General features: G+C 37.2%; 1 protein-coding gene across 1 annotated transcript in view; it reads left to right on the top strand.

Annotated features, from left to right (window-relative positions):
* The window catches only part of HSD17B2 (hydroxysteroid 17-beta dehydrogenase 2), a 90,235-nt gene that overhangs the window by 11,829 nt on the left and 53,271 nt on the right, over nt 1-25,135 (top strand). The window contains exon 2 of the mRNA XM_044663649.1: nt 20,855-21,067. Within this exon, the coding sequence (XP_044519584.1) occupies nt 20,855-21,067 (213 nt within the window). The remainder of the gene's footprint in view (nt 1-20,854; nt 21,068-25,135) is intronic.

Genomic DNA, 25,135 nt, shown 5'->3' with positions numbered 1-25,135 from the left:
GCCTACTAATTTATCAAGTGCCTACTATGTGCCAGGCACTAGGATATGACCTTTACAAAGGAAAGCAGTAAGATGGAAAGCATTTCTATAGACAGTTTTTTGGATAGAGGTCTCATGTCTAGAATACATGAAGAATTTTATCAAATATATATGCCATTCTCTAACCAATAAATGGTCAAAAGATATGAACAGATAGTTTTTGAATGAAGAAATAAAAATTACATATAACTATGTGAAAATGGTCTAAATTATTGATTAGAGAAATAGAAATCAAAACAACTCTGAGATATCATCTCACACTTATCAGATTGGCTAAAATGATAAGAAGGCAAAATGACAAATGTTGGAAGGGTGTAGAAAAATGGGGATATTATTTCACTATTGGTGAAACTGTAAGCTTATCCAACCATTTTTAGAGAACAATCTGAAATTATGCTCAGAGTCAAAACTGTGTATACCTTTTGACCCAATAATACCACTGTTATTTCCTAAGGTGATCAGGGAAAAAGGAAAAGAATTTATCTGTTCTTTTTTTAAAAAAAATCCTTACCTTCTGTCTTGGAATCAATGTATTGATTCCAAGACAGAAGAGTAGTAAGGGCTTGGAAATGGGGGTTAAGTGACTTGTCCAAGGTTGCACAGCTAGGAAGTGTCTGAGGGAAACTATATATTCTAAACTATTTGTAGCAGTTCTCTTTGTGGTGACAAAGAAATGGAAATCGAAGGAATGCCCATTATATGGGGAATCGCTAAACCAAGTAGGGCATATGATTGTGATGGAATGTTACTGTGCCTTAAGAAATGACAAACAAGTTAATTTTTCAAAAATATGGAAAGACCCATATGAAATTATGAAGAGTGAAGCAAGTGGAACCAAGAGAACTTTATATGTAGTTACAAAAATATTGTTTGAAGAATGGCTTGTATATGTCCATCTCCAAAGAGAGAACTGATAAATAGAAATAAGTAAGACGTAGTTTTTATATACATATATCTTTTTGTCAAATCAAGCCTTATCTAATGGGGGGGAGGGAGGGAATTAATTGGGTATTTTAATGTAACAAATAAATAAATTTAAATAAAAAAGCATCTCATTTGATCCACATAATAACTGTGCAGTAGGTACTATTATTAACCCCATTATTGAGATAGACCTCCAGAGGTCAAGTGACTTCCTCAGGGTCACACAGCTAGTAAGTTTCTCAGCCTACATTTGAACCCAAATCTTGATTCCTGGCCCAGTTCTCTGCCTATTGCTTCGCCTAACTGCCTCAAAGAGGCACGTGATAGGTATGAACAGGCTGTAAAATAGATTACAAATGAGGAATTATAGTAATTAAGTGGTATAAAGGATATTGTCAGATGGAGGTTGAAGGGTGGTGGGGAGGACATGGCCAGGAAAAAATGGGTTAGCTCTGGAGTGTGACCCAGGGATAACTGAGAGACAGCCAGAAAGATGTGCTTCAATGGTGCCTACACAATGTGAAAAGAACTTAAGGAAATTCTCCAAGACTTTAGGAAGACCTCTATGTTAACTTTATGGAAGGGCATAGAAAATGATTATGCAAGATGGACTATATTCTGCAAAATTGGAGATACTATCTATACTAATGAAATCACAGAATTTTTAGTGTGCCCAAAGGGAAATCCAACAAATACTTTATTAAGCACCTGCCATATGCTAGGCACTGTCCTAGGCATACTGAGGCAAAATAAAATATTTCCCACACTCCTGGAACTCATATTTTTTCCTCATCTGTAAAATAACAATAATGATAAGATACCAATTCACAAGGCTGTTGTGAAGCTCAAATACATGTGTATATGAGGCACTTTGTAAACTGTAAAATAGTTGTTATATAGTTATTATGTTATGTATGTTATATAGTTATTATGATAACATAGTTATTATTCTTATTATAAAGATGATATTAAATTGGTCATAGATGGAGAGCTGAAAAGAAACTGTAAGAGCACTAGTTCTATCTCTACCTTTAATGGATAAGGAAACTAGGGCTCAGGGAAGTTTTACTTTGAAGTAACATTTTAATCCTATTGTTCATACTTTTTTTGCCTTGTGAATAGAAAAAAAAGTACCACATTGACTGATACAGTTTGAATTTCTGAGGTCTTCTTTATTATTTTTTTGCTCTTACTTTTTGTTTTAGAATCAATGCTGTATATTGATTCCAAGGCAGAGAAGTAATGGCTGGGCAATGGGGCCTAAGTGACTTACTCGGGGTCACACAAGTTGGGAAGTGTCTGAGGATAGATTTGAACCCAGAACTTTCCATCTCTAGGCTGGACTAAAAACTGCCCTCTGAGGTATTTTTAAATCCTGGTCCTTCTATGACAGGTAAGATTACAAAGTGAAATATGCCTGTCAAATCTTGGGTTCCACATCCCTAGTCCAGTTTTTCATAAAATTAGAATTTAGAAGTCTGTGGTTTCAAGTTACAAGATGATTTGGGAGAAAACTCCCTTTAATGACCTCAGGTATGCCAGGTTTGGACTGCAGAGTTTTTGCTGTGCAGCAAGCCACAGAAGTAAGAATGATGGGATTCCATAGCAGAGTAATGGGCTGGTGAACCAGGAGAGATGCCAGCCTAGGTATAAGAGCAGAGAAATGGAAAATCAATATGTTCAGGGAAGATTTTGGAGGTTCACTCAATAGCAGCCAGAAAAGCAGACTAAAGGTCCTTGGATAATTAAGCCTTTGGGACCGAGTGATTTAGTGAAGATAAATGATAATAGTAAGAATCAATGTTTATACATGCTGTCTTAGTAAAAAGAAATTATACAGAGAAAGCTTGGAGAGGAGAATTTTGTCAATACTTTCAGAAGGATAATAATAATAATAATAATAATAATAGCAATAGTCATTGTAATGATAGTAGTCACAGTAGCAGAAGCATAGCTAGGGATTTTTCACCTTGAGTTTTAGTTGTGGGGGATGGGAGGGGGTACAGAGGACAAAGGTTGACAACACACAGAGGACATTTCTGAACACAGCTACAGTTGCTTCAGAAGAAAGGATGACCCATTCCCTACCCCAATGTCAATGAACTGGACATATGTTCTCTGTCTCTCTCTCTGTCTCTCCGTCTCTGTGTTTCTGTGTCTCTGTGTCTCTGTGTCTCTGTCTCTGTCTCTGTCTCTCCTCCCCCCCCCTACTCCTTCCCCTTCCTTTCTGTCTTGGACTCAATACTTAGTATCAATGACAGAAGAGTGGTAAAGGCCAGGCAACTGGGATTAAGTGACATGCTTAGGATCACACAGTTATGAAGTGTCTGAGCCCAAATTTGAACCCAGATCCTCTCAACTCCAGATTTGGTGCTCTAACTGCTGTGTTAGGTAACTGCCCTGGTCCTATGCTTTCTTGCAATACCTGTTTCCCTCCCAGCCTTCCCCAAATAGGGGTGAAAGGTACATGGATGATAGTCTTTGGACCAATGAATGCATCAAAAAAACATTTATCAAGTGTCTGCTGTGGGTCAGGCACTGTGCTAGGCACAGAGGATACAAATATATAAAGACTGAAAGGAGTCTCTGAAGGACCTTACATTGAATAGGGAAGACATACATATATAGATAAGTACAGCCAGTATAAATATGGCGTAGGAGAGAAAGGCCTCCCTCCCGTGTTGGTGTCCTTGGAGAAGGATCCAGACACCTCTCTTTAGTGACATCTCTGAGAAGTAGCAATGAAACCTGCACCTAGTAATTTATGAAGTATGGGAGATGGAGCAAGTAATCTCCATGTAATGTGCCCCAACCCTGAATTCATGTGATTGTGAAATGACCAGACTTGGATGGATGGAATCCTAGAAAAATTCCCTGCCTAGGAGACTACTGCTAACACAGCTAGAACGTTTAGCATGATCAATGACAATGCTTTACATTTATAGGAAGCGCAGTTTTTTAAATTTTAAAGCCAGCACCCAGACCAAAGTCTTCCTGGTAAATTGCAGGTGTACAATAAGATTATTTTTTCCTTTTTGATACTGGAATGGTATCCCTTTTAACAGTTGGAGGAGGGCAATTCACGAAGAGGTTAAAGAATTCAATGAGGGTCAAATAGCTCATTAGAAGCAGTAGGGAGAAGTCACTTTCCAAGAAAAGGCAATTTCTCAAGGAATGGGGAAGTAGTTGGATCTGAGTTACTATTTGTTACTATCATCTATTTGTACCAATTTGGTCATGCAGCCCTAGGTATCACTAGCTTTGAGGAAAGAGTCAGAGGATATAAGCTACTATATAATACCAACAACTCACATTTATATCACACTTTAAGGTTTACAAAGTAGTTCAGGTGAAAACTGAGAGTTTGTGGGTGATTCATGAGACAATAAAAAATAATCAAGACTGTGTCTACAATCATCAAAGAAATGGGAGGTACAGATAGTGGCAGAATCTGGCTATGAATGAGTCAGGAGATTATGTTTTGATGCTTACCCAGAACTCCTGGGGATCATGCCAAAAGACAATGTTCATGTCAGGAAGGTCACATGCTAATAGTCACCTTCCAGATGCCAGGGTGTTTTCATGTCAAAGACAAATATAAAAATGTCAGAAAGGTCATAGTGACTCTGAGTTGGAAGAGAATTCAGAAGTTATCAAGCCCAAGTTATGGTGCAGTGAAAAGAAGGTTAAGTTTGGAGCATGAAGACCTGGGCTTTAGTGCTAATTTAACTGTGTGATCTTGGATAGCCCTTAAACCTTTCTGTGTCTCAATTTTAATATCTGTAAAACAAGGTGGTTGATCTGTAAAACAAGGGGTGACCATGAAGGGTTCTTTCCATCTCTGAATCTATCATACTTTGAACTCTGTCCTTGAATAGGAATGCCCTGTACAACATAATCAAGCATGTTACTATTTGTTGCTATCATCTATTTGCACAATTTGGTCAAGCATCCTTGGATATCACTAGCTTGGAAGCAAGAGACAGAGGATGAAAGCTGTTATATGCAGATTTTGATTGAAGATCTCCATTGGTGCAGAACTCATCTTGTGAGGCATTCTTTTCCTCTTTTGAGGAAGCATGAATGTCAGGAAGTTCTTCTTGGCATTGATCCTAAATTTGGTTATCTGCAACACTCTAAGTTTTTTTTAAAGCTCTTACCTTCTGTCTTAGAATCAATGCTGCATATTGACAGTACTGTATATATAAGGCAGAAGAACAGAAAGGGCTTGGCATTGGTGGTTAAGTGACTTGCCCAGGGTCATGTAGATAGGAAACATCTGAAGCAAGATTTGAGCCTAGGACCTCCTGTCTCTAGGCCTGGCTCTCTATCCACTGAGCCACCTAGCTGCCCCTCACTCCAAGTTTTACTCTGGGGCCAAACAGATCATATGATCTCTTTGCAACAATTCAATCCAACATATGCTTAGAAAGATATCAAGTACCCCAAAGTATTCTTATTTTCTGTTCCTTCAACTAATTTTCATAGGATTGGGTGTCCAGTTCCCTCACATTCTGTTTGTCTTCTTTTGAATGGGATCAAAGCTTGGAAGATGCTTGGAGATAGATCCAGGGCAATACTGATTGAACTAAACTGATATTCTATCTGATAAATTTAGTAGAAGAGTGGAGCTCCTGAGATTGCTTTAAGCAGAAATAGTCAACTAATGGGCATGTGGAAATAAGCTTGCCAGTCTGGTAGAGTAGTCCTAGAAGGAAGCCCAAGACTATCAGATTTATTGGGAGTCACTTCTGCAGTCAGGCTCATGGTTCTCCATAATCCTAAAGTTGCTCATCTGTAAGGAATGTAGCAAAAATCAGTAGCAAAAATGTGCTACCTCAAGTGTGGTCTGAATAGGGAAGAGTAAAGTAGGATTATCATCTCCTTATTCCTGTATATCTTTCTTAATGTAGTCCAAGATCACATTAGCTTTTTCTTTTGGCTACCATATTATTCTGTTGATTCATATCAAAGTGAAGATCCATACTACAAAAGTGTCAAATTCACACCAGAGAGCCCAGTCTGCAAAACTCCCAAATGAGGCAGAACTAGATTAAAATGTTATTGGAAAATGTTTAGCAAAACAAATAAAAATTTGCAATATAAATGTTAATTTGTCATTTTCTACTTCAATGTGTGGCTACAGAAATTTATTTCTCTACTTGAGTTTAATACCATTGGTCTACAGTACCACCTGGCATATTTCTATCTCATAAATTGCTGAATAGCCATACCTTCTCCTGCATGTGCAGTCTTATTTGACTCTTTCCTGTCATGTTCACATGTGCTTATATCTCCTCCATTCTTAAGATAAATAAAACTAATGTAACCAAGTTTAGAAGGCAGTAAGTTGGAAAACATTTTCATAGACAGCTTCTCAGATAGAGGTCTCATATCTAAAATATAAGAAAATTTTGCCAAAATTTATAAGAATGTAAATCATTCCCCAGTTGATAAGTGGTCAAAAGATATGAACAGTTTATGAATGAAGAAATCAAAGACATATTTGACTATATGAAAAATGCTTTAAATCATTTATTTGGAATTAAATCAAATGGAAATCAAAACAACTCCAAGATGTCATCTCATACCTGTCAGATTGGCTAAGATGACAAAAGGACAAAATGACAAATGTTGGAATGGTGTATGGAAAAATGGTGACACTACTACACTGTTGGTGGAACTGTGAACTGACTTCCCTTTTGGAGAACAATCTGGAATTATGTCCAAGGGGTTATAAAACTGCATATACTCTTAGACCCAGCATTACCATCATTAGGTTTGTTTCCTAAGGTGATCATGGAAAAAGAAAAATAATCTATATGTTCAAAAATATTTATAGCAGCTCTCTTTGTGGTGGCAAGGAACTGGAAATTGCAGGGCTACTCATAATGGTTAAACAAATTGTGGCATATGATTGTGATGGAATGCTACTGTGCTGTAAGAAATGATGAACAGGTTAACTTAAAAAAACATGGAAAGATCCACATGAAATTATGAAGAAGGAAACAAGCAGAATCAAGAGGACAATATATATAGCAACAGAAATACTGTTTGAAGAATTACTTATACATGTTCACTTCCAGAGAAAAAAAATCTATAAATAGAAAGAAGCAAAACATAATTTTACATATACATATATCTTTTTATCAAATGATACTTTCTCTAATGGGAGGAGAAAAGGAGGAGAGTTAACTGTGTACTTTAATGTGACATACAAACAAACATTTAAATTAAAAAAACTTCTCATTTGACCCAATATCACCCTCCAAAAGTAGAATATCTTATCCCCTTCACAGACAAAATACTTAGGAAAAAGTCATCTATACTTAAAAAAATGTATCAGGCACTGTGCCAAGTACTTTATTAATATTATCTCATTTTATCCTCACAAAAAGCCCTAAGAGGTAAGTACTATTATTTTTATCACCCTTTTGCAGGTGAGGAAACTGAGACAGATAGCAATTAGGTGATTTTCCCAGGATCACACAGACTATAAGCTCCTGAGGCTGCATTTGAACTTGAGTTTTCCTTTTACCCACTGAAACTAGGTGCAGAAAGAGGGTAGAAATATAATCAGATAAATAGAATTTTTCACCAAATGTAATAATATTTTATTTTCCCTCCAATTACATGTAAAAACAATTTAAAACTTCTTTTAAAGTTTTGAATTCCAAATTCTCCTTCTTTTCCCCACATTTCCTCACTCCTCCCCCTTCCCTGAGATGGCCAGCAATAAGATACAAATTTTACAAGTGCAATCATGCAATACATCTTTCCATATTAGTCATTTTGTGGAAGAGATTTCAAATGAAAGCAAAAAAGGAGAAGTAGGAAGAAAATGAAATATATAGTATGTTTCAGGCTACATCCAGCCTCCTTCATTTCTTTTTTGGAGAGCAGATGATGACATTTTTCATCATGAGTCTGGGATTGTCTTGGATCACTGCATTGCTGAGAATAACTAGGTCATTCAGAGTTTGTCAAAAAATGTTGTTGTCACTGAGTACAAATGTTCTTCTGATTCTGCTCACTTCCCTTTGCATCAGTTCATATGTCTTTCCAGATTTTTCTGAAATCATCCTGCTTGTCATTTCTTATGGCACATTAGCATTCTGTCACAATCATATGCCACAACTTGTTTAGCCATTCTCCAATTGATGGAGAAATCCTTCAGTTTTCATTTCTTTACTACCACAAAAAGGGCTGCAACCATCTAAATTTTTTGTCTCTCCTTTCTTACTTCTCATTCACCTCTCAACTTCTTGCAATATGGATTCTGATCCTAACATTCACTAAAAATTCTCTACAAATCCTTCTCTGACTTCTTTGCAAATTGTCATTTGTGTCATAACTCCTTAACAGGAGTTTCTCTTAGGACTTTGTTTTAGGTACTCTTTTTTTTTCAGTTTACTCCCTTGATAATTTTGTTAGCCCTGAGGATTTCAACTTCTCTGTAGATGGCTTCCACATGTACATAATCAGAGCTAATATGTCTTTTGGGCTTCTGTCTCATATCTTCAGCTGCATGCTAGACATCTTTACCTGTTTACCTCTTGGACACTGCTTATAATTGTGGCCTTTTTTTTCTGTAAGTACAGTATTTGTTCATCTGTGAACACATTGTATAGCCCAATAGAATGTAAGCTCCTTAAGGACAAGAACTATTTCAATTTGTATTTGTTTCTTTCAGACTCATCACAGTACTGGCACTTAGTAGATTGCTTAATAAATATTTGTTGACTTATTATGCCTGTGAAGTCTATTTATTGAACCCAAGTGGATGATAATATTTGTTTCTATTTAATTTGATCTTATTAGGTTCAATTCAATTTTCTGACCTATCAAGTTTTTTTTTGGATCCTGACTTGGTTATCCAGTATGTTGACTATCTCTTGTGTCATCTGCAGTTTTGATAAGAGTACTGTTTATGCCTTTATCAAAGTCATTAATATAACTTCTGAATAGTACAGGGTTGAACAGCTCAGGAGGATGAATTTCCTAACTTATCAATCTAGCTTCCCTTTGAGATGTGTAGGGGTGGCATATATTGTTACTATGATATTTTATAGTTAAGGAAATGGAGTTACTGATAAGGCTCATCTGAGTAGTGGAAAGAGCTATTTGATTTTTTTTAACCTGTAGGATGTAAAGAAAAAAATCTATTCTTTGGAATGTGCTTTCCTGAGGATAATGTAAAGATGAAATTTATTTTATAATGTGTTTATCATTTAAAGGGGAAAAATCTGTGTAACTGTACAATGTGCATTTCCTACTACCAGGACATTAATGATAGCAGAGAGTATATAGATTATAGGGTTTAGAGTAGTGGGAGCTGTGTTCTCCTTGGTTCTACTGCTTGCTTCTTATTTGACCTTAGGTAAGTTATTTTGCTCCTCAATCTTCTCTTATGTATAATAAACAATTTGGTTTAGCTGACCTCTGAAGCCCCTTCCTTCTCTTGATGTATTATTAGCCTATGGCTAATAAAACTAACAGCTTAATTAAAGATAAATGTGAAAACAATAGCGCCACAATCCAGGTTACAGACGGCTAAGGGATGTTGTTCATCCTTTGTTGAAGAGGACCAGTAACATATGGTGTGATGTCTTGACTTCTTCTTGAATTGGATTTAAGTGAGGCAGAGTTGCACAGTCATCAACCTCACTCTTCCAGAGTCATTCAGTACAGTGGTAAGACAATAGTCAAGACAACTGGGAATGGCCCGGGATTCAGTGAATGATCTTGGCAACTTCCATGTCTGACCAAACTCTAAACCTCCATGGTACCTACCTCAGCCGCCTTCATGGTCACTGGAACATATTGTTCTCATCTGCCTATTCTGATGGGGGAAGTCTTCATGGGGTAGATATCCCTGGAACTCACAAATAGGTTTGAGGTCTGTTGGTTACCTTCAACCTGGCTTAACCCATCTGCTGAGATGGGAAGCATCACACAGCATTATGTAATCATGAATTTCCATCTGGAAGGGACCATCAGTGTTATCTAGTCCAATGCTCTGGCTTTGTAGATGAGGAAGCTGAGGTCCAGAGACTTGAAGAGATTATCCAATGTCACATGTAGCAGTGGCAAAATTCAAACCCAGATCCTCTGACTTTAATTCTAACACTTGTTCTACTGTGCCAGGAAGTAGTGGAAACCTTTCTATGCCTCAGGGTAAACAAATGTTTTTCCTTTTCTCTGAATTTGTGATTATTTTAGGGAAACCAAGGTAGCTAAAACCAAGAAGAATCAGTAATTCTCTTGCATGCTTAAGCTCATTCTTCTCTTTCTATATGGTGTGTGTGTGTGTGTGTGTGTGTGTGTGTGTGTGTGTGTGTGTGCGGTGCGTGTGTGTGTTTTCCAATCAGGAATAGAACACAAAGTTTATTTTAATCTTGAGCACATTTGCACTGAAACTTTACCTATAGGGAGTCAGAAAAGGGGTTTTGTTTTGTCATTTCCATCAGCTTCTTCTGGGGGAAATGCAGCCAGTGTTCTGGAAAATAGCAGACTCATCACTCTAGGGCCCTGGGAATTTGTTCACCCTTTTTTTTCTCTTAATCCTCCCTGTTCCCTATATTGTTGCATAAAGGAGGGGAAAAGTCAGAGCCCAAATCTGAACATGTCTTTGGTAAAGCTATTGCTTTCATGTCTTAGATCTGGTTCCCAAACAGATTTTTTTAATCATATTTCAGGAAGCTATAATCTTGATAGTCATCAGAGTTGGTCTGGAGGACAGTTGGTTTCAACTGTTACCATTCATTCCCCAAGTCCTGTGTTTGTGGGGTTGGGTAAGATTTCCCAGTGTGTTATTATGGGTCAGACAGTTAAGCCACTTTAACCCTTCATTCCTCCTTCATTCCTTTCTCCCTCTGCTAACCCCCAGTGTTTATTTACCTACTTCATCACTCCAATATTTTTGCCAAGAAAACCACAAATGGGGTCATGAAGAGTTGGACATCACTGAAAATGACTGAACAACCAAATGCTCTCCAGAGATATTGTTTTAAAAATATTTATTTAATTAATTTAGAATATTTTTCCATGTTTACATGATTCATGTTCTTTCCCTTCCCTCCTTCCCCCCCTCCCAGAGCCAACAAGCAATTCCTCAGGGTTTTACATATATCATTGTTCAAAACCTATTTCCGTGTTATTACTATTTTCAATAGAGTGATCATTTAAAGCCAACATCCCCAATTATATCCCCATCAAACCACATGATCAATCTTATGTTTTTCTTCTGCATTTCTACTCCCACAGTTATTTCTCTGGATGTGGATAGCATTCTTTCTTATAAGACCCTCAGAATTATCCTGGATCATTGCATTGCTGCTAGTAGAAAAGTCCATTACATTCAATTGTGCCACGATGTATCAGTCTCTGTACAACGTTCTCCTAGTTCTGCTCCTTTTGCTCTGAATAAATTCCTGGAGGTTGTTCCAGTTCACATGGAATTCCTCCAATTCATTATTCCTTTCAGCACAATAGTATTCCATCACCATCAGATACCACAATTTGTTCAGCCATTCCCCAAATGATGCCCCTCATTTTCCAATTTTTTGCCACCTCAAAGAACATAGCTTTAAATATTTTTTACAAGTATTTTCCTTATTATCTCTATGGGGTACAAATCCAGAAGGGGTATGGCTGGATCAAAGGGCAGGCAGTCATTTAAAGCCCTTTGGACATAGTTCTAAATTGCATTCCAGGATGGTTGGATCAGTTCACAACTCCACCCACAATGCATTAGTATCCCAATTTTTCCACATCCTTTCCAACTTTTATTATTTTCCTTTGCTGTCATATTGGCCAATTTGCTAGGTGTAATGTGATACTCTCCAGAGATATTCTTTTAAAACATAGTCAATAAAAAATATAGAATCAATAAAAAAATAAAGTTTAAAAAATATAGGGTCAATGATAGCCTCTGCTATGGATACCACAATCTTGGGCAAAGGTCACTGATTCTTCCACAACCTTCTAAACTAGTTTAATGTCTGTTAAGACTTATCAAATCTTTAAGTTAAGTTTCTTTGGACTTGACACTAGTTGCTTGACCATAACTGGGTTAGAAAGCACAAATGAAAAAGGGTCTCTGCATGCTTAACCCTAGCTTCAGAAAAATTCGATGAAAGATGTGGACCCCCCAAGAGGTGGGGATGGAAGGATATTGTCTGAACCCTGGGAGAGAGAGGGAAGGAAAGAAATTCATTCTAATCCAGTTGTTAGGGAGGGCTAGAGAACTTTTAATAAAGAAGGGGAATTACATCTTTGAGCCCACAGAGTGATTCTTTAAAAAACAAACAAACAAAGACAACCCTTGCCTTTTGTCTTAGAATTTATACTAAATAGTGGTTTGAAATATTGACAAAGGAGCAGTGAAATCTTGGCAACTGGGTTAACTGACTTGCTCAGGGGCACACAGCTAGGATGTGTCTGAGGCCACATTTGAATCTAGAACCTCCCATCTTCATGCCTGGCTCCCAACCCATTGAGCAACCTACCTGCCTTGTGACATTTTTGTTAGTCAATCAACAAGTATTTATTAGGGCTCACTGTCAGGCACTGTGCTAAGGACTAGGAAGGCCTGGAGCTGACAAAAAATATACGAGAATAAATTGAAGATAATTTAATGTTTAAGGGAGACTGAGTCCTTTTTGAAGAAAGTGGGGATTTAGCTGGGATTTGAATGAAACCAGGAGACAGAGTGGAGATGGAGAGAATTATAGCAATAGGGGACAATCAAATGAAAATGCATAGAGTTTAAAGGTAGAGTTTCTTGTGCTAGTAATAACTAGGAGTCCATCATCCAACAAAGCACATGATGGGAGTAAAATGTAAGGAGACTAGAGAGGTAGGAGGGGGCTGGATTTTAAAAGACTTAAAAAATGCCAAAGAAAGGATTTAATATTTGAACCTGGAGATAATAAAGAGGCACAGGAGGATACTGGGTCAGGAAGTGACATAGACCTGAGCTTTACTTTTAGAACTGAATGGAGGATGGACTGGAATGGAGATACATGAGACAGGGAGACCATCTCCAGAAGGCTCGTGCAGTAGTCCAAAAGTAAGGTGATAAGGGTCTGTGCCATGGTTATGGTCCTACCAGAATAGAGAAGATGTATAGAGATGTGATGATGACCACTTCAGAAGTTGGCTGTAGCAACTCAGTGGAGGAGCAATGAATGATTGCTGTGGATACAGAATATAAGGGAAGAGTACCAGGAGATGATACATGAGGAGGTGGATGAGTGCTGGTGGGAGACAACTTCCAGGCCAGTTAGAAGAAGCCAAGAGAGGGGAGAGCAGAGAAGTGGTTAAATATAACTGGCTTCTTAATGATGGAACCATAACAACTCAGTCCCTGGAAGTATTGTGGTCAACATAGAATACACGTCCTTATTTCAGGGAGTTTCCTAGAGTTCCAGCACAGGAATCTGTGGGAGATGGCAAGCATGCATCTGTATAGTGATGGAAGGGAGAAGACTTGGGAATTATTCTATAAATGGATGTGTTTTGCTATTTACTTTGCTTTTCTGTTCAAATGAAATGCTTTTTCTGTTCTATTGAAACCATTTATGGCATTACCTGATCATCTGATAGAGAATGCAGCAGATGGGATTTGGGGTCAATATAAACCTTCAGATTGAATCCAAATAGTAAAGTGATTCTGGAGTGAAGGAGGTTTTCAACATATATTTAGGCAACTAGGATGCACTGTGGTTAGAGTGCTGGGCCTTGAGTCAGAAAGACCCATCTTTCTGAATTCAAATCTGGCTTCAGACACTTACTAGCTATGTAACCCTGGGAAAGGCACATAACCCTATTTGGTTCACTTCCTTCATCTGTAAAATGAGCTGGAGAAGGAAATGGTAAACCATGCCAATATCTCTGCCAAGAAAAAAACAAATGGGGTCACAAAGAGTTGGACACAAAGATGACTTAATAACAAACATATATAAAATATCAATTTCCTTATTAGAACATGTGAACTTAAACTTAAAAGCATTTGAGGCAAAGAACAGATATTATTAGGTATTTTTCTTCCTAAAAATGATCATTCTTAACCCTTTCCCTTTTTTCACTATACAGAGCCTTAAAGAGAGACCTTCGATTCTTCTCTCTCATTTAGTTGATGTTGGTGTCAAAACTTATCCCTAAGCCTATTCTTAAAGTTCTGGTATCAGAATTGACATAGTTTTCTCAGTTACTGATTTTCTCACTCTCCGTTTCTCAGTTTAAAGAGGAGTTGCTTGCCAAGGGGAAGCAAAAAAAATCCCTTCTCCATCACTCCCCCAACCTAGACATAAAAATGTGTTAGAAAATATCAGGGCAAAACACAATAACTCAGTCCTTGTCCTATAGAATCTTTGAGCATAATTGAGAAAAGAGCACCCAAGAAACACCACAGAGTGGGTTGGGATCAGACACCAAACAGTTTAATACTACAGGTGTCCAGAGGTGGGAAAAGACAGAATGCCTTTGAATGGCAAGTGAAGGCTTCAAAGTAGAGAGAGAACTTATCTGGGCTTCAAGAGATTATCAGGATTTGGATAAGTTAAAAGGGGGCATGACCATCCTGAAAAAAACTTGTAACAAAATGAGTGAACTTCCTGATATTGCTGCTAGAGGAGACAAAAAGAAGACTGCAAGGGCAGGGATAAGCTTCCTACTTTTCTCATTCAGAGTATGCCATCTAGCCAGATGTTGCTTGGCACTAAAGCTAGGAAGGAGCTTTTTCTATAGAATAGGGGATTAGAGAGAGAGGAGAGGGTGCTGACCACCCTTTTTTTCTGAACAAATGCAAATGATTCTAATTTTTTCCCCCAAGACCTGATGATCCCATGTTCAAATGCTACTTGCTGGGTTGTTGATGAAAAGTATTTTCTGTCCTTAGAGAATAGATTTGGATTCAAGTGTCTTCTTTATTAAGAATAACTAGTGGGGGTAGCTGGGTAGCTCAGTGGATTGAGAGTCAGGCCTAGAGACGGGAGGTCCTAGGTTCAAATTCGGCCTCAGACACTTCCCAGCTGTGTGACCCTGGGCAAGTCACTTGACCCCCATTGCCCACTCTTACCACTCTTCCACCTAGGAACCAAAACAGAAGTTAAGGGTTTAAAAAAAAGAATAACTAGCTCTTTTATGGCACTTTAAGATTTTAAAAGTGTTTTATATGTTATCTCATTTGATTCTCACAACAACCCTGTGAATTAAGTGTTATTATCACCTCAGTTTTATAGATGAGGAAACTGAGGCCAGGGTTAAGTGACTTGTCCAGAATCACGAAGCTAGCGAGTGTCTGAGACACAATTTGAATTTGGGTCTTCCTGACTCCACACCCAACATTCTATCCACTCAACATCTATTACAACAACAACAACAACAACAACAAGAACAAGAATCATTTATAAAGTCCTTTAAGTTTGCAAAGCTTATTATACTTTCATGTAATGCTCTGTAATTATTTCTCCCTCATCTTGAGGCAGATGGACAATGGATAAAGTGCTAGACTTGGAATCAGAAAGACCCAAGTTCAAATATGACCTTTGACACTTACTAGCTGTGTAACCTTGGGAAAATTACTTAACCTCTATCTGCTTCAGTTTCTCAACTGTAAAATTAGGATCAGAATAGTATCTACCTCATGTAGTTATAAGAATCAAATGATGTAATTTGTAGAAGTGCTTAGCATAGTGCCTGGCACATAACAGGTACTTAATAAATGTTTATTCCCTTTCCCCCATTTGCACCTTGAACTTGTTTTGAAGGTTGACCAAAGTTCAAGTTCATTTTGGTTCTTCTCATCACCACTTTAGTGCTTGTTTTTAAGGTGAAGGTTGAGTTTCTTAGTTAGGGTATTCCCCATGGTGCTGAAAGAGCTCTGAGTCAGGATGGGCAGGACTTGATTCTCATTGCTTCATTGTTCATTGCTCCCATGAGCACTCCTAAGCTGAGTCAAAGGGATGAAATGCCTCCTGCATTTTGGTCTCTGTTTAAGAATTCATGAGGGGGAAAATGCTGAATGCCTAGAAATACTATGGGAAGAAGTAAAGTTACACCCAGTAAATAAAATAAGACTTCATCCTCAATCAAACCTAATGAGGTGGAAAGGAGGTTACTGCTAAAAAGGAAAGAGGAAAATGTTCCTGGATTTGCTGTGGAAGTCCTTTCCTTGCCACATGGGTGACCAACCCACTTCTAAGAATGACTCAGAAGCTCAGCCTTTGTTTTTAATTTCATTGAACTTCCCATTGACTCCCTGGCCTGTGTTATGACTTTCTCCCTCTCAGTGACAGCCTCTCCCCAACACCCACATTAAGCCTGGAAGGCAGTGATGATCTGAGCACAGCCAGTATAACAAGCCAAGGATGACGACATCAGGCTGGTATATTAGATTGGAACAAAATTGAAACCCTGGTGGTACATCTCCCAGTTAACAAAAGGAGACTTGCCTAGTGATAGCAAAGGAAGGACACTGAGAGTGAAGAGAGGATATTTGATTGGGAATATACTATTGATTCAATTGAGCAAAGGATCTCTACTTCTGTGTTGCCTATGGTGGTTCACTGGTCAAGCTTCAGAACCTTCCTAAAGTTCCTCATGGTTTCTCCTTTCTCCATCCCTCCCACCCATGCCCCTGCTCCACTTTGAGTGACCAAGAAATCACATCAACAACCAGAGCCTTAGTCTTCTGAGCCATCCAAATCTCAGTGAAAATTTAAATACCTTTTATTTTATTTTTTAAATAGTTTTTTATTTTAATTTATTTAAAGATATTTTTCCATGGTTACATGATTCATGTTCTCTCCCTCCCCTCTTCTGTTCCCACTCATGGAGCTGACAAGCAATTCTTTTAAAGGAAAGAGGAGCCTCACCTGCATATCAGAGTGATGTTAGTAGATATTTCCTCTACCATATCTGGTTATCCATGATGGTACTACTAGGTATTTAACATCTTTGCATGAAGGTCTGTTGGGGACATTCTTTGTCAGGACAGATCCAAAGGTAAAGTGAAGGAGTTGGACTAGATGAACCCTTAAACTCCCTTCCAGCTCAAAATCTATGATTATGGACAATACAGTGATTTAGAGCTAGAAGAGACCCCAATAACCATAGAGTCTAAATCCTTTATTTATTTATTTAACAACTCACCCAATATCCCTTACACAAACTGCTAAAGTAAGATTTTTTAATCAAACTCTTCAGATTCTAGAGCTAGTACTCTTCCCATTACAGTTGGGCTTCTTGGTCATCTAAATACAGAAAAGACCACATGGAGCTCTAGAAATACCCTGAGGTTTGACCAGTGGAACAACATGGGCAACACAGAAGCAGAGAAACTATACTTTATTGGATCAACTTTGCATTTCCATTTTGACATCATTTTCTTGCTCTGAATATCCTTTTCCTTCTATTAAGTTTAGTAAATCTCCTTGTGCCTATGCCTATGCCTCTGCTCCTCCACACATCTATTACCCATCCAATTGTGCCTCTAATTCTAAACTTGAGATCCCTGAGTCTTTTGATCTTCTAAGTTCCAAAACTATTAAGATCTCTGGATTCAGCCAATCTTTTTCAAACTATCTAATTACCTGTAATGACATGTTTCTTCTGCAACTGATACCTACCTGAATACCCAGGCATTAGTACCTGGTTTCCCTTTCTTCTCCTCTGCAAATATGGGACTAAGTCTTAGATTGTCTTTTGAATAAAAATATTTGGAAAAGAGAAAATAAATTTAGAAATTTATTTAATATAAATATATAATATGAGCATCATATTTAAATCAAATATATAAAAGGTAAAAATAATTAGAAATATATGTGACAAGTAACTTATCCCAGACAAGGTGAATTTTGAGCTCACTAAGCATATTAGATAAGCCATGATTATTGATTCTACCCCTCAGAGCCTTGTAGTGATCCCAATTTTTGTTTTTTTGAATAGTAGCTTATTATTTTTATTTTCCATGTAATGCATTTTTATAACCTATCTTTCCCTCTACCTCTCCCTTAATTGAGCCAATTAAATAACTAGGACAAACTTGAAAAATAGAGCCCTCGACAAATACCTACATAATATATACCACATTGGCCATACACAAAAATGCAAGTCTCTCTCAATGAATTTTAAGGTTATCATCTCTCACTGTTAGAAGGCAAATGGCGTGTTTAAGTTTTGTTCTTTTGGATGTATGGGTTATTATTTGGTTGATCAGTTATAATGTTTTTCAAAGTTGTTTTTCCTCTATAATGTTATTATCATCTAAATAGTTCTCCTGGTTCTACTTACTTCACACTGCAACAGTTCATAAAATTCTTCATAATTTCTTCTGAAATTATATACTTCATCCTTTCTTATGGCACAGTAATATTCCATCATATGCAAATTCCACAATTTGTTTAGTCATTCTCCAATAGGAAAATTCCTCCTTAGTTTTCAGTTCTGGGCTACCACAAAAAAAGAGTGACTATACATTTTTTTTTATATATGGACACTTTTCCTCTTTCTTTGATTTTGCTGAGGTCAAATCAACAAGTATTGATGAGGCACCTACTATGTGTCAATCACTATGCTGAATGCTGGGAATATAAAGAAAGGCAAACCCCAAGCAACAACACAGAAACAAAACAAAGGAAAGAATATTTACAAATCAGTCCTTGCTTTCAAAGATCTTAAAGTCTCAAGGGTAACATAATATGTTTATAATTTTATACAAATGAGAGATAGAAAGGAAAACTGTGGATAATTCATAGAGGGAAGGTACAGGTAGGCCTGAAGGAAGCCAGGAAAGTGAGAAGGACAATATTCTAGAAATGGGGGATAGCCAGTGGAAATGTCTGGAGTCTGAAGAAGGAACATCTGTGTACGGAACAGTAAGGAGGTCAGTGTCATATTTCAGAGTACATGCTTGGAGTAAGGTGTAAGAAAACTGGACAGGTAAGAGAGGGACAGGTTATGAATGGCTTTAAAAGTCAAGCAGAATTTTATAATTGATATTCGAGACAATAGGGAATCAGTGGTGTTTTTGTTTAAGGGGATAACATGATCAGACATATAATTTATGAAGATCACTTTGATAGCTGAATGGAGTGATTGGTGTGGGGAGGACCTTAAAACAGACAGATCAACCATGTAATGTGGATAATTTTGAGGAAAGGTGTTTCACCTATAGTTCAGACGCTGGTGACAAAGGCTGATGTTCGAGTAGTGGCAGTATCAGAGGAGAGAAGAGGAAGTATACAAGAGACACTGAGAAAAGCATAGTTTCAGAAGCTGGAAGAAGTAACTCAGTGAATAAACTTGTAGAATCCACAGGACTTGGAAACTAATTAGATATGGGGGATGAGTAAGAGTAGAGAATTGAAGATGATACTTAGGCTGTGAGCCTGGGTGATTAGAAGGGTGGTTCCATTGACACTACCAGAAAATTTTCAAGAAGGAAGAGCTTTGAGGGAATTGATAATGAGTTCAGTTTGGGACAAGGTAAGTTTCAGATGTCTGCAGGTCATTCAATTCCAGGTGTCTAATAGGCAATTGGAACTGTAGAATGAATGATGGTTAGGAGAGTAGCCAGTGTTTAATAAATAAATCTGAGAATCATCAGCATAGAGATGACAAATGCATCTATGGGAACTGATGAAATCAATCACCAAGCAAAATAGTACAGAAGGAGAAGAGAAGAGAATCAAGAATAGAGCCTTGAGGGATACCCAGGCTTAGTGAACATTACCTGGGTGAAGATCTGCCATAGGAAAATGGGAAGTAGTCAGATTGATAAAGGTCTCATTGTGGCATAGATGTGCTCGAGAATATAAACAGTTTGGTTTATAGTCTGGACATCATTCTAAATTTCTTTCCAGGATTTCTGTACCAATTAATAGCTCCACCAACAGCGCAGTAGTAACTATGTTTTGCCATAGTCTTTCTAACATTGGTCATTTTCTGCTTTTGTTGTCTTTGCCAGGCAATGTGTATTTCTTTAATTATTAGTAGTTTAACACATTTTTCCATATGATTCTTGATAGGCTGAATTCTTTTTTTTTCAAAACTATTCACATCCTTTGATCATCTATACTTACTGGAAAAATGGTTCATCATATATATTTAATTTATTTACAAATTACATGTAATAAAAATTTATCACATAAGTTTTCTGAAGTTATGTGATCCAAATTGTCTTCCTTACTCCCAGCTCTTTGTCATATAAATTTGAATCAGTTCTTTTTATATCTTGGAACTGAGACTTTTATCAGAAAAACCTGTTGTAATGATTTTCCCACAATTATATTTTCCTTCTAATTTTTATTACATTATATTCATCCAGAAAGAAAATTTAAATATTCATATTTGTCCATTGTAAGCTTGTATGACTCTATCACTTTTTAGTCATGAACTTTAGTGTTTAGTCATGAACTCTTCCCCTAATGATCCCCAAATGAAAATGACTTCTTTCTTTCAAGAAAATCAGCCAGGTGCCAAATATAATTCATTCATATATGCTTCAATCCTAGACTCCTTTGAGTCAATCATGAAATGTCCTAGTCGTTGGTGGAATTTTTTAGTTTGATCACACCTTTCTATATAAATGATAGACAACACACTCTCCTCCTCTATCAAGGAGAGAGGGGAGAAAGGAGACTTAATAAATAGTAGGATCACAGAATTTAGAGCTAGAAGGGACCTGCTGAGAGATCATCTCTTTGAACTATCACCCAAAACAATAATAACTTAAGCTAACTCCAACTTATCCACTGTCAAAGTTTAAGATAACACTTTCTTATCCAAGAGCTACTACTAGAGAGGATTTGGGGGAAGGTAAACCTCAACATTGGGCTTATTTTGGTGGTAGTCTTCACCTGATGAATTGTTTGGTTGTTTTCAGGTGGAGATTCTGGAATTGGCCATGCCCTGTCAAAGTACCTAGATGAGTTGGGATTCACTGTATTTGTTGGTGTTCTGAATGAGAAAGGACCTGGAGCAGAAGCATTGAAGAAAACCTGCTCCAAGAGAACGTCAGTTTTCCAAATGGATATAACCAAACCAGCCCAGATCAGAGAAGTTCAAGCTCAAGTTGCAGAAAAAGTGCAACAAACAGGTATTAGGACCTTGTTTTTGTTCTAGGGAAGATGCATGTCCTTCTGATTACACATGACATGATAGACCATAAATAGGAAGCAGTTTGGAGTGAAACTGAGTCATCAGTTTAATAACTTGTATCACTTGAACTATCTTCTTTAAAATGAAGGATTTCATGCCTCAAGTTGTAGTCAGAGTACTTGCCAAAAAGCAAGTACAAAAAAAGAAAAAAAAACTCTCTTGTTTCAGTCATATCGCTCTCTACTCTTCTCACGCTCCTTTTAATATTTTGCAATTTGGGCAGGGAGGCCTCATTTCCTGGCAACAAAAAGTAAATATACAACTAGTTACAGAATCTTTAGAATCCTAGCATTGAAAGAGATCATCTGGCTTAATTTTCCACCTAATACAAGAATTCACTCCACTGTATTTCTATAAAGTGGCCATTATCTCTGCTTCAGTACCTCCTTGTGAAGGAGTACTCATCAAGACAGCCCAATTCTCCTGTTAGACAGTGGAAAATATTGGGATTGTATTCCTTCCTTAACAGGCAGTGTGGAGTAGTATATAGATAACTGACCTGGCACCAGTTCTGTGACTCTGAGCAAGTTATTTCATCTCACAGCACTCCAGGCTATAGTCTCTCAAACCATAAAATGCAGAACAGGTACAGAGCTGCATTAGTAGAGGGAATTAGTAGAAGGAAGTGTTTGGTCTAGTTGGCCTCTGGGACCCCTTCCTACTTTAAATGTAAGACTCTGTGATCTTTTAAATAGATCTCTGATCTCATCAGTAAGGCTACTTCATCCACTGGTTGCAAGTCATGATTAATCCATGTTATCTCCATCTTTGGAATATTTTCCATGTCTTTCTCTAAATCAGTGATTCCCAAAGTGGGCGCTACCACCCTCTGGTGGGTGCTTCAGTGATCCAGAGGGGCAGTGATGGCCACAGTTGCATTTATCTTTCCTATTAATTGCTATTAAAATTTAAAAAAAATTAATTTCCAGGGGGCTAAGTAATATTTTTTCTAGAAAGGGGGCAGTAGGCCAAAAAAGTTTGGGAACCACTGCTCTAAATCTTCTACTGAGGATTGACAGTATTCAACATGGTAGAGGACTTTTGCTGGTTCTGTACATTATGATGCCATTAATGAAAATTATTATCACATTTTCTTTTTTAGTTAACAACACATCTTTCATTACTCATATTTAATTTGGGGGTTTATGGAGCATTCCAGGAGAACTAGCACTTCTGGTGTGAGGGCTTGCCAAGCCCCTTTCAGGGTAGCTTATCCACCTTTGACTCAAATCTCACTTGTGGCTCCAAAAATCTAGCATGAGCAGGGGCCACATCCTGGTAAAACCATCTCTGTAGATGAATTAAACCTGATCGATCATATCTGACAGGTTTCCAATCCATTAGTGAATTAGGAGATGTCTATCCCAAGCATGTGAAGCCTTCCCCAGTGGAAAGCTTAGAGCTTGTTCAGACATTGAAGATGCCCAGATCATCTAATACATCCCAGGCCATATCTCCTCATGCCACTGTCTTACAATGGACTTTAAGAAGAGAGAGTGAGGCTGATGACTGTGCAACTCTGCCTCACTTAACTCCAATTAACATGTAAGTCAAGACATCATCCCACTTTTGAAAATGAAGGATGAGCAACAACAATTGAGATTACAGCCAAATTTACTAATTTTTTCTCAAATCAAAATGGTTTTACCCCCCCCTTTCTCCACCTTTGTATTTTATATTTTTGAAACTAAGTATAGAAGTTTATATTTTTTATCAAGTTTCATCTTGCTCATTGGCCCATTGTTCCAGGCTGTTAAAATATTTTTAAATGTTCATTCCATCATCTATCATATTTGTAATTATTTTTATTTTGCATCCTCAAAAAATCTCATAAGTTTGAGAAGCTGTCATCCATGTCTTCAAACTTGGTAAAAACAACAACATGGGAAAAGACATGACTGAAAGTGTATCTTTAACCTAACATTAGAGACAACTTTCCAGGTTAACAGCAACCACTAATCAAAAAAATTTTAGGGGGTAGTATACTCATTCAACCCACTGTAAATCTTTCTAGTACTTTCAGCTATCCTCAACACAATTTCTAAGCTTATCCACAAAGCTGTCATGAAGGCCTTTGTCAGTGTCTTGCTGAAATTAAAATGCCTTGTCTTTGGCATTCTATTCTAAATCAATCTTTAAAAAAATTATTTATATTTCCCTCAATTACATTTAAGTATAATTTTTAGTAATCAATTTCTGACATTTTGCAATTCATGTTCTCTCCCTCCTGGCTGACACTTCTCCCTCCCTGAGATTACAGATAATATGATATGGGTTTTACATGTGCTATCATGCAATACATATTTCCACATTCATTATGTTGCGAAAGACACAAATTGCTTATATAAGAAAAAACCTAAAGGAAATAAAGTGAAAAATGGAATGCTCCAATCTGCATTCAGACTCCACAAATTGCCTTTTTAGTGGTAGAGAGCCTTTTTCATCATGAATTCCTTGGAATTATTATGGAACTTTGCATTGCTGATGATAGTTTAAGTCATCATACACCATTGCTGTTCCTGTATACAGTGTTTTCTTGGTTCTGCTCATTTCACTTTGCATCACTTCATATAGATCTTTTGTGATTGTCCTGTTATTTCCTATGGCACATTAATATTCCATTACAAACATATACTACAACTTGTTCAGCCATCCCCTGATTGATGAATGTCCCTTCAGTTTCCAATTCTTTGTCACCACACAAAGAGCTACTATAAATATTTTGGTGCAAGTAGGTCCTGCCTTTGGTCTCTTTGTTATATAGACCAAGAAGTGGTATTGCTGGGTAAAAGGGTATGCAGAGTTATGACCCTTTGGAAATGGTTCCAACTTGTTCTCCTGAATGATGGTATCAGTTTACAGCTCCACCAACAGTGAATTAGTGTTTCAATTTTTCCACATCACCTCCAACATTTATCATTTTCATTTTTTGACATATTAGCCAGCCTGATAGGTGGGAAGTATAAATATTAAAAATAATAAATGCTGGTATAAATATATATATATATATATATATATATTGGTAATTTAATTAAAGCCATGCTGATAGATAGTCACTAGACCACGCGCTTGTAAGAATTCAAAACTGCCGCCCTCGCCATTACTGTCTCCTGTTTCCTGTCTCGAGTCTGCTGGCCAAGAGAGAGAGCTCCCTCCTAACCCAGGAGATTATAAACTCTTCCCTGAGTCAAGACATAGGCCTCCCCACACCCAAAAACCTGGAAACGGAAACCAGTAGGACCACGTTGGATCACGGGAAATGTAGTTTGATACATTTCCCAAATTTCACTTTTACAATTCACTGTGAGGTCCGGCAAAAAAAAAGGTTAGTCCTTTTTTCTTCACTGGACCTGTAAAAATAAACAACTTCTAAAATTTTCAGGAATTTGGGGATAAAAGAAATAGATGAACAAATGGTTAAAATTATCCGCATTGACAAAAAACCAATTTGGGGGCAGTCCCCTTTGGTATAACAGTGTACAATTAAAACAATACATACTCAATTTCAACTCCCCATAGTTCAATCAACTGCACCCCAAAGTTTAAAGTTTGGTCTTCATGGTACAGTGAAGGCTTTTCAGACATCTTCATAGTGTCTTCACCAAAACAAGTTCATCGTCTGGATTTTGGGGAGATGGTAAGATCCTTATCCTGAAATTATTCTCAAAAGAATTTAAACTTTACATTATAGATTACAAAACAGACATTTTCTTCTAAGATTTATACAATTCCCTGTGAAATTACTCCTAAAAGAGTTAAATATACATATATTTTTACATCATTGAATTTTAAAAAACTTAATAGATATCCCCGTGAGGTAAATCTTAAACACACCTTTTTTCTAAAAAAAAAGGTACCTCAGGTCAGCTAAGTATGGCAAAGTACAAAGAATAAAAATTCAAGAAAAAAGAAGAAAAAATTAACTTGTGAATGAAATGTAAAATGTGCAAAAAAATGTAGGGAAAATAAACTTAGACCTTTAAATGAAGGCCTAATTAAAGTGAAT

The sequence above is a fragment of the Gracilinanus agilis genome, chromosome 2 (genome assembly GCF_016433145.1).
Source record: "Gracilinanus agilis isolate LMUSP501 chromosome 2, AgileGrace, whole genome shotgun sequence".
NCBI classification, from domain to species: domain Eukaryota; kingdom Metazoa; phylum Chordata; class Mammalia; order Didelphimorphia; family Didelphidae; genus Gracilinanus; species Gracilinanus agilis.
This window is presented reverse-complemented; position numbering and strand designations above follow the sequence as displayed.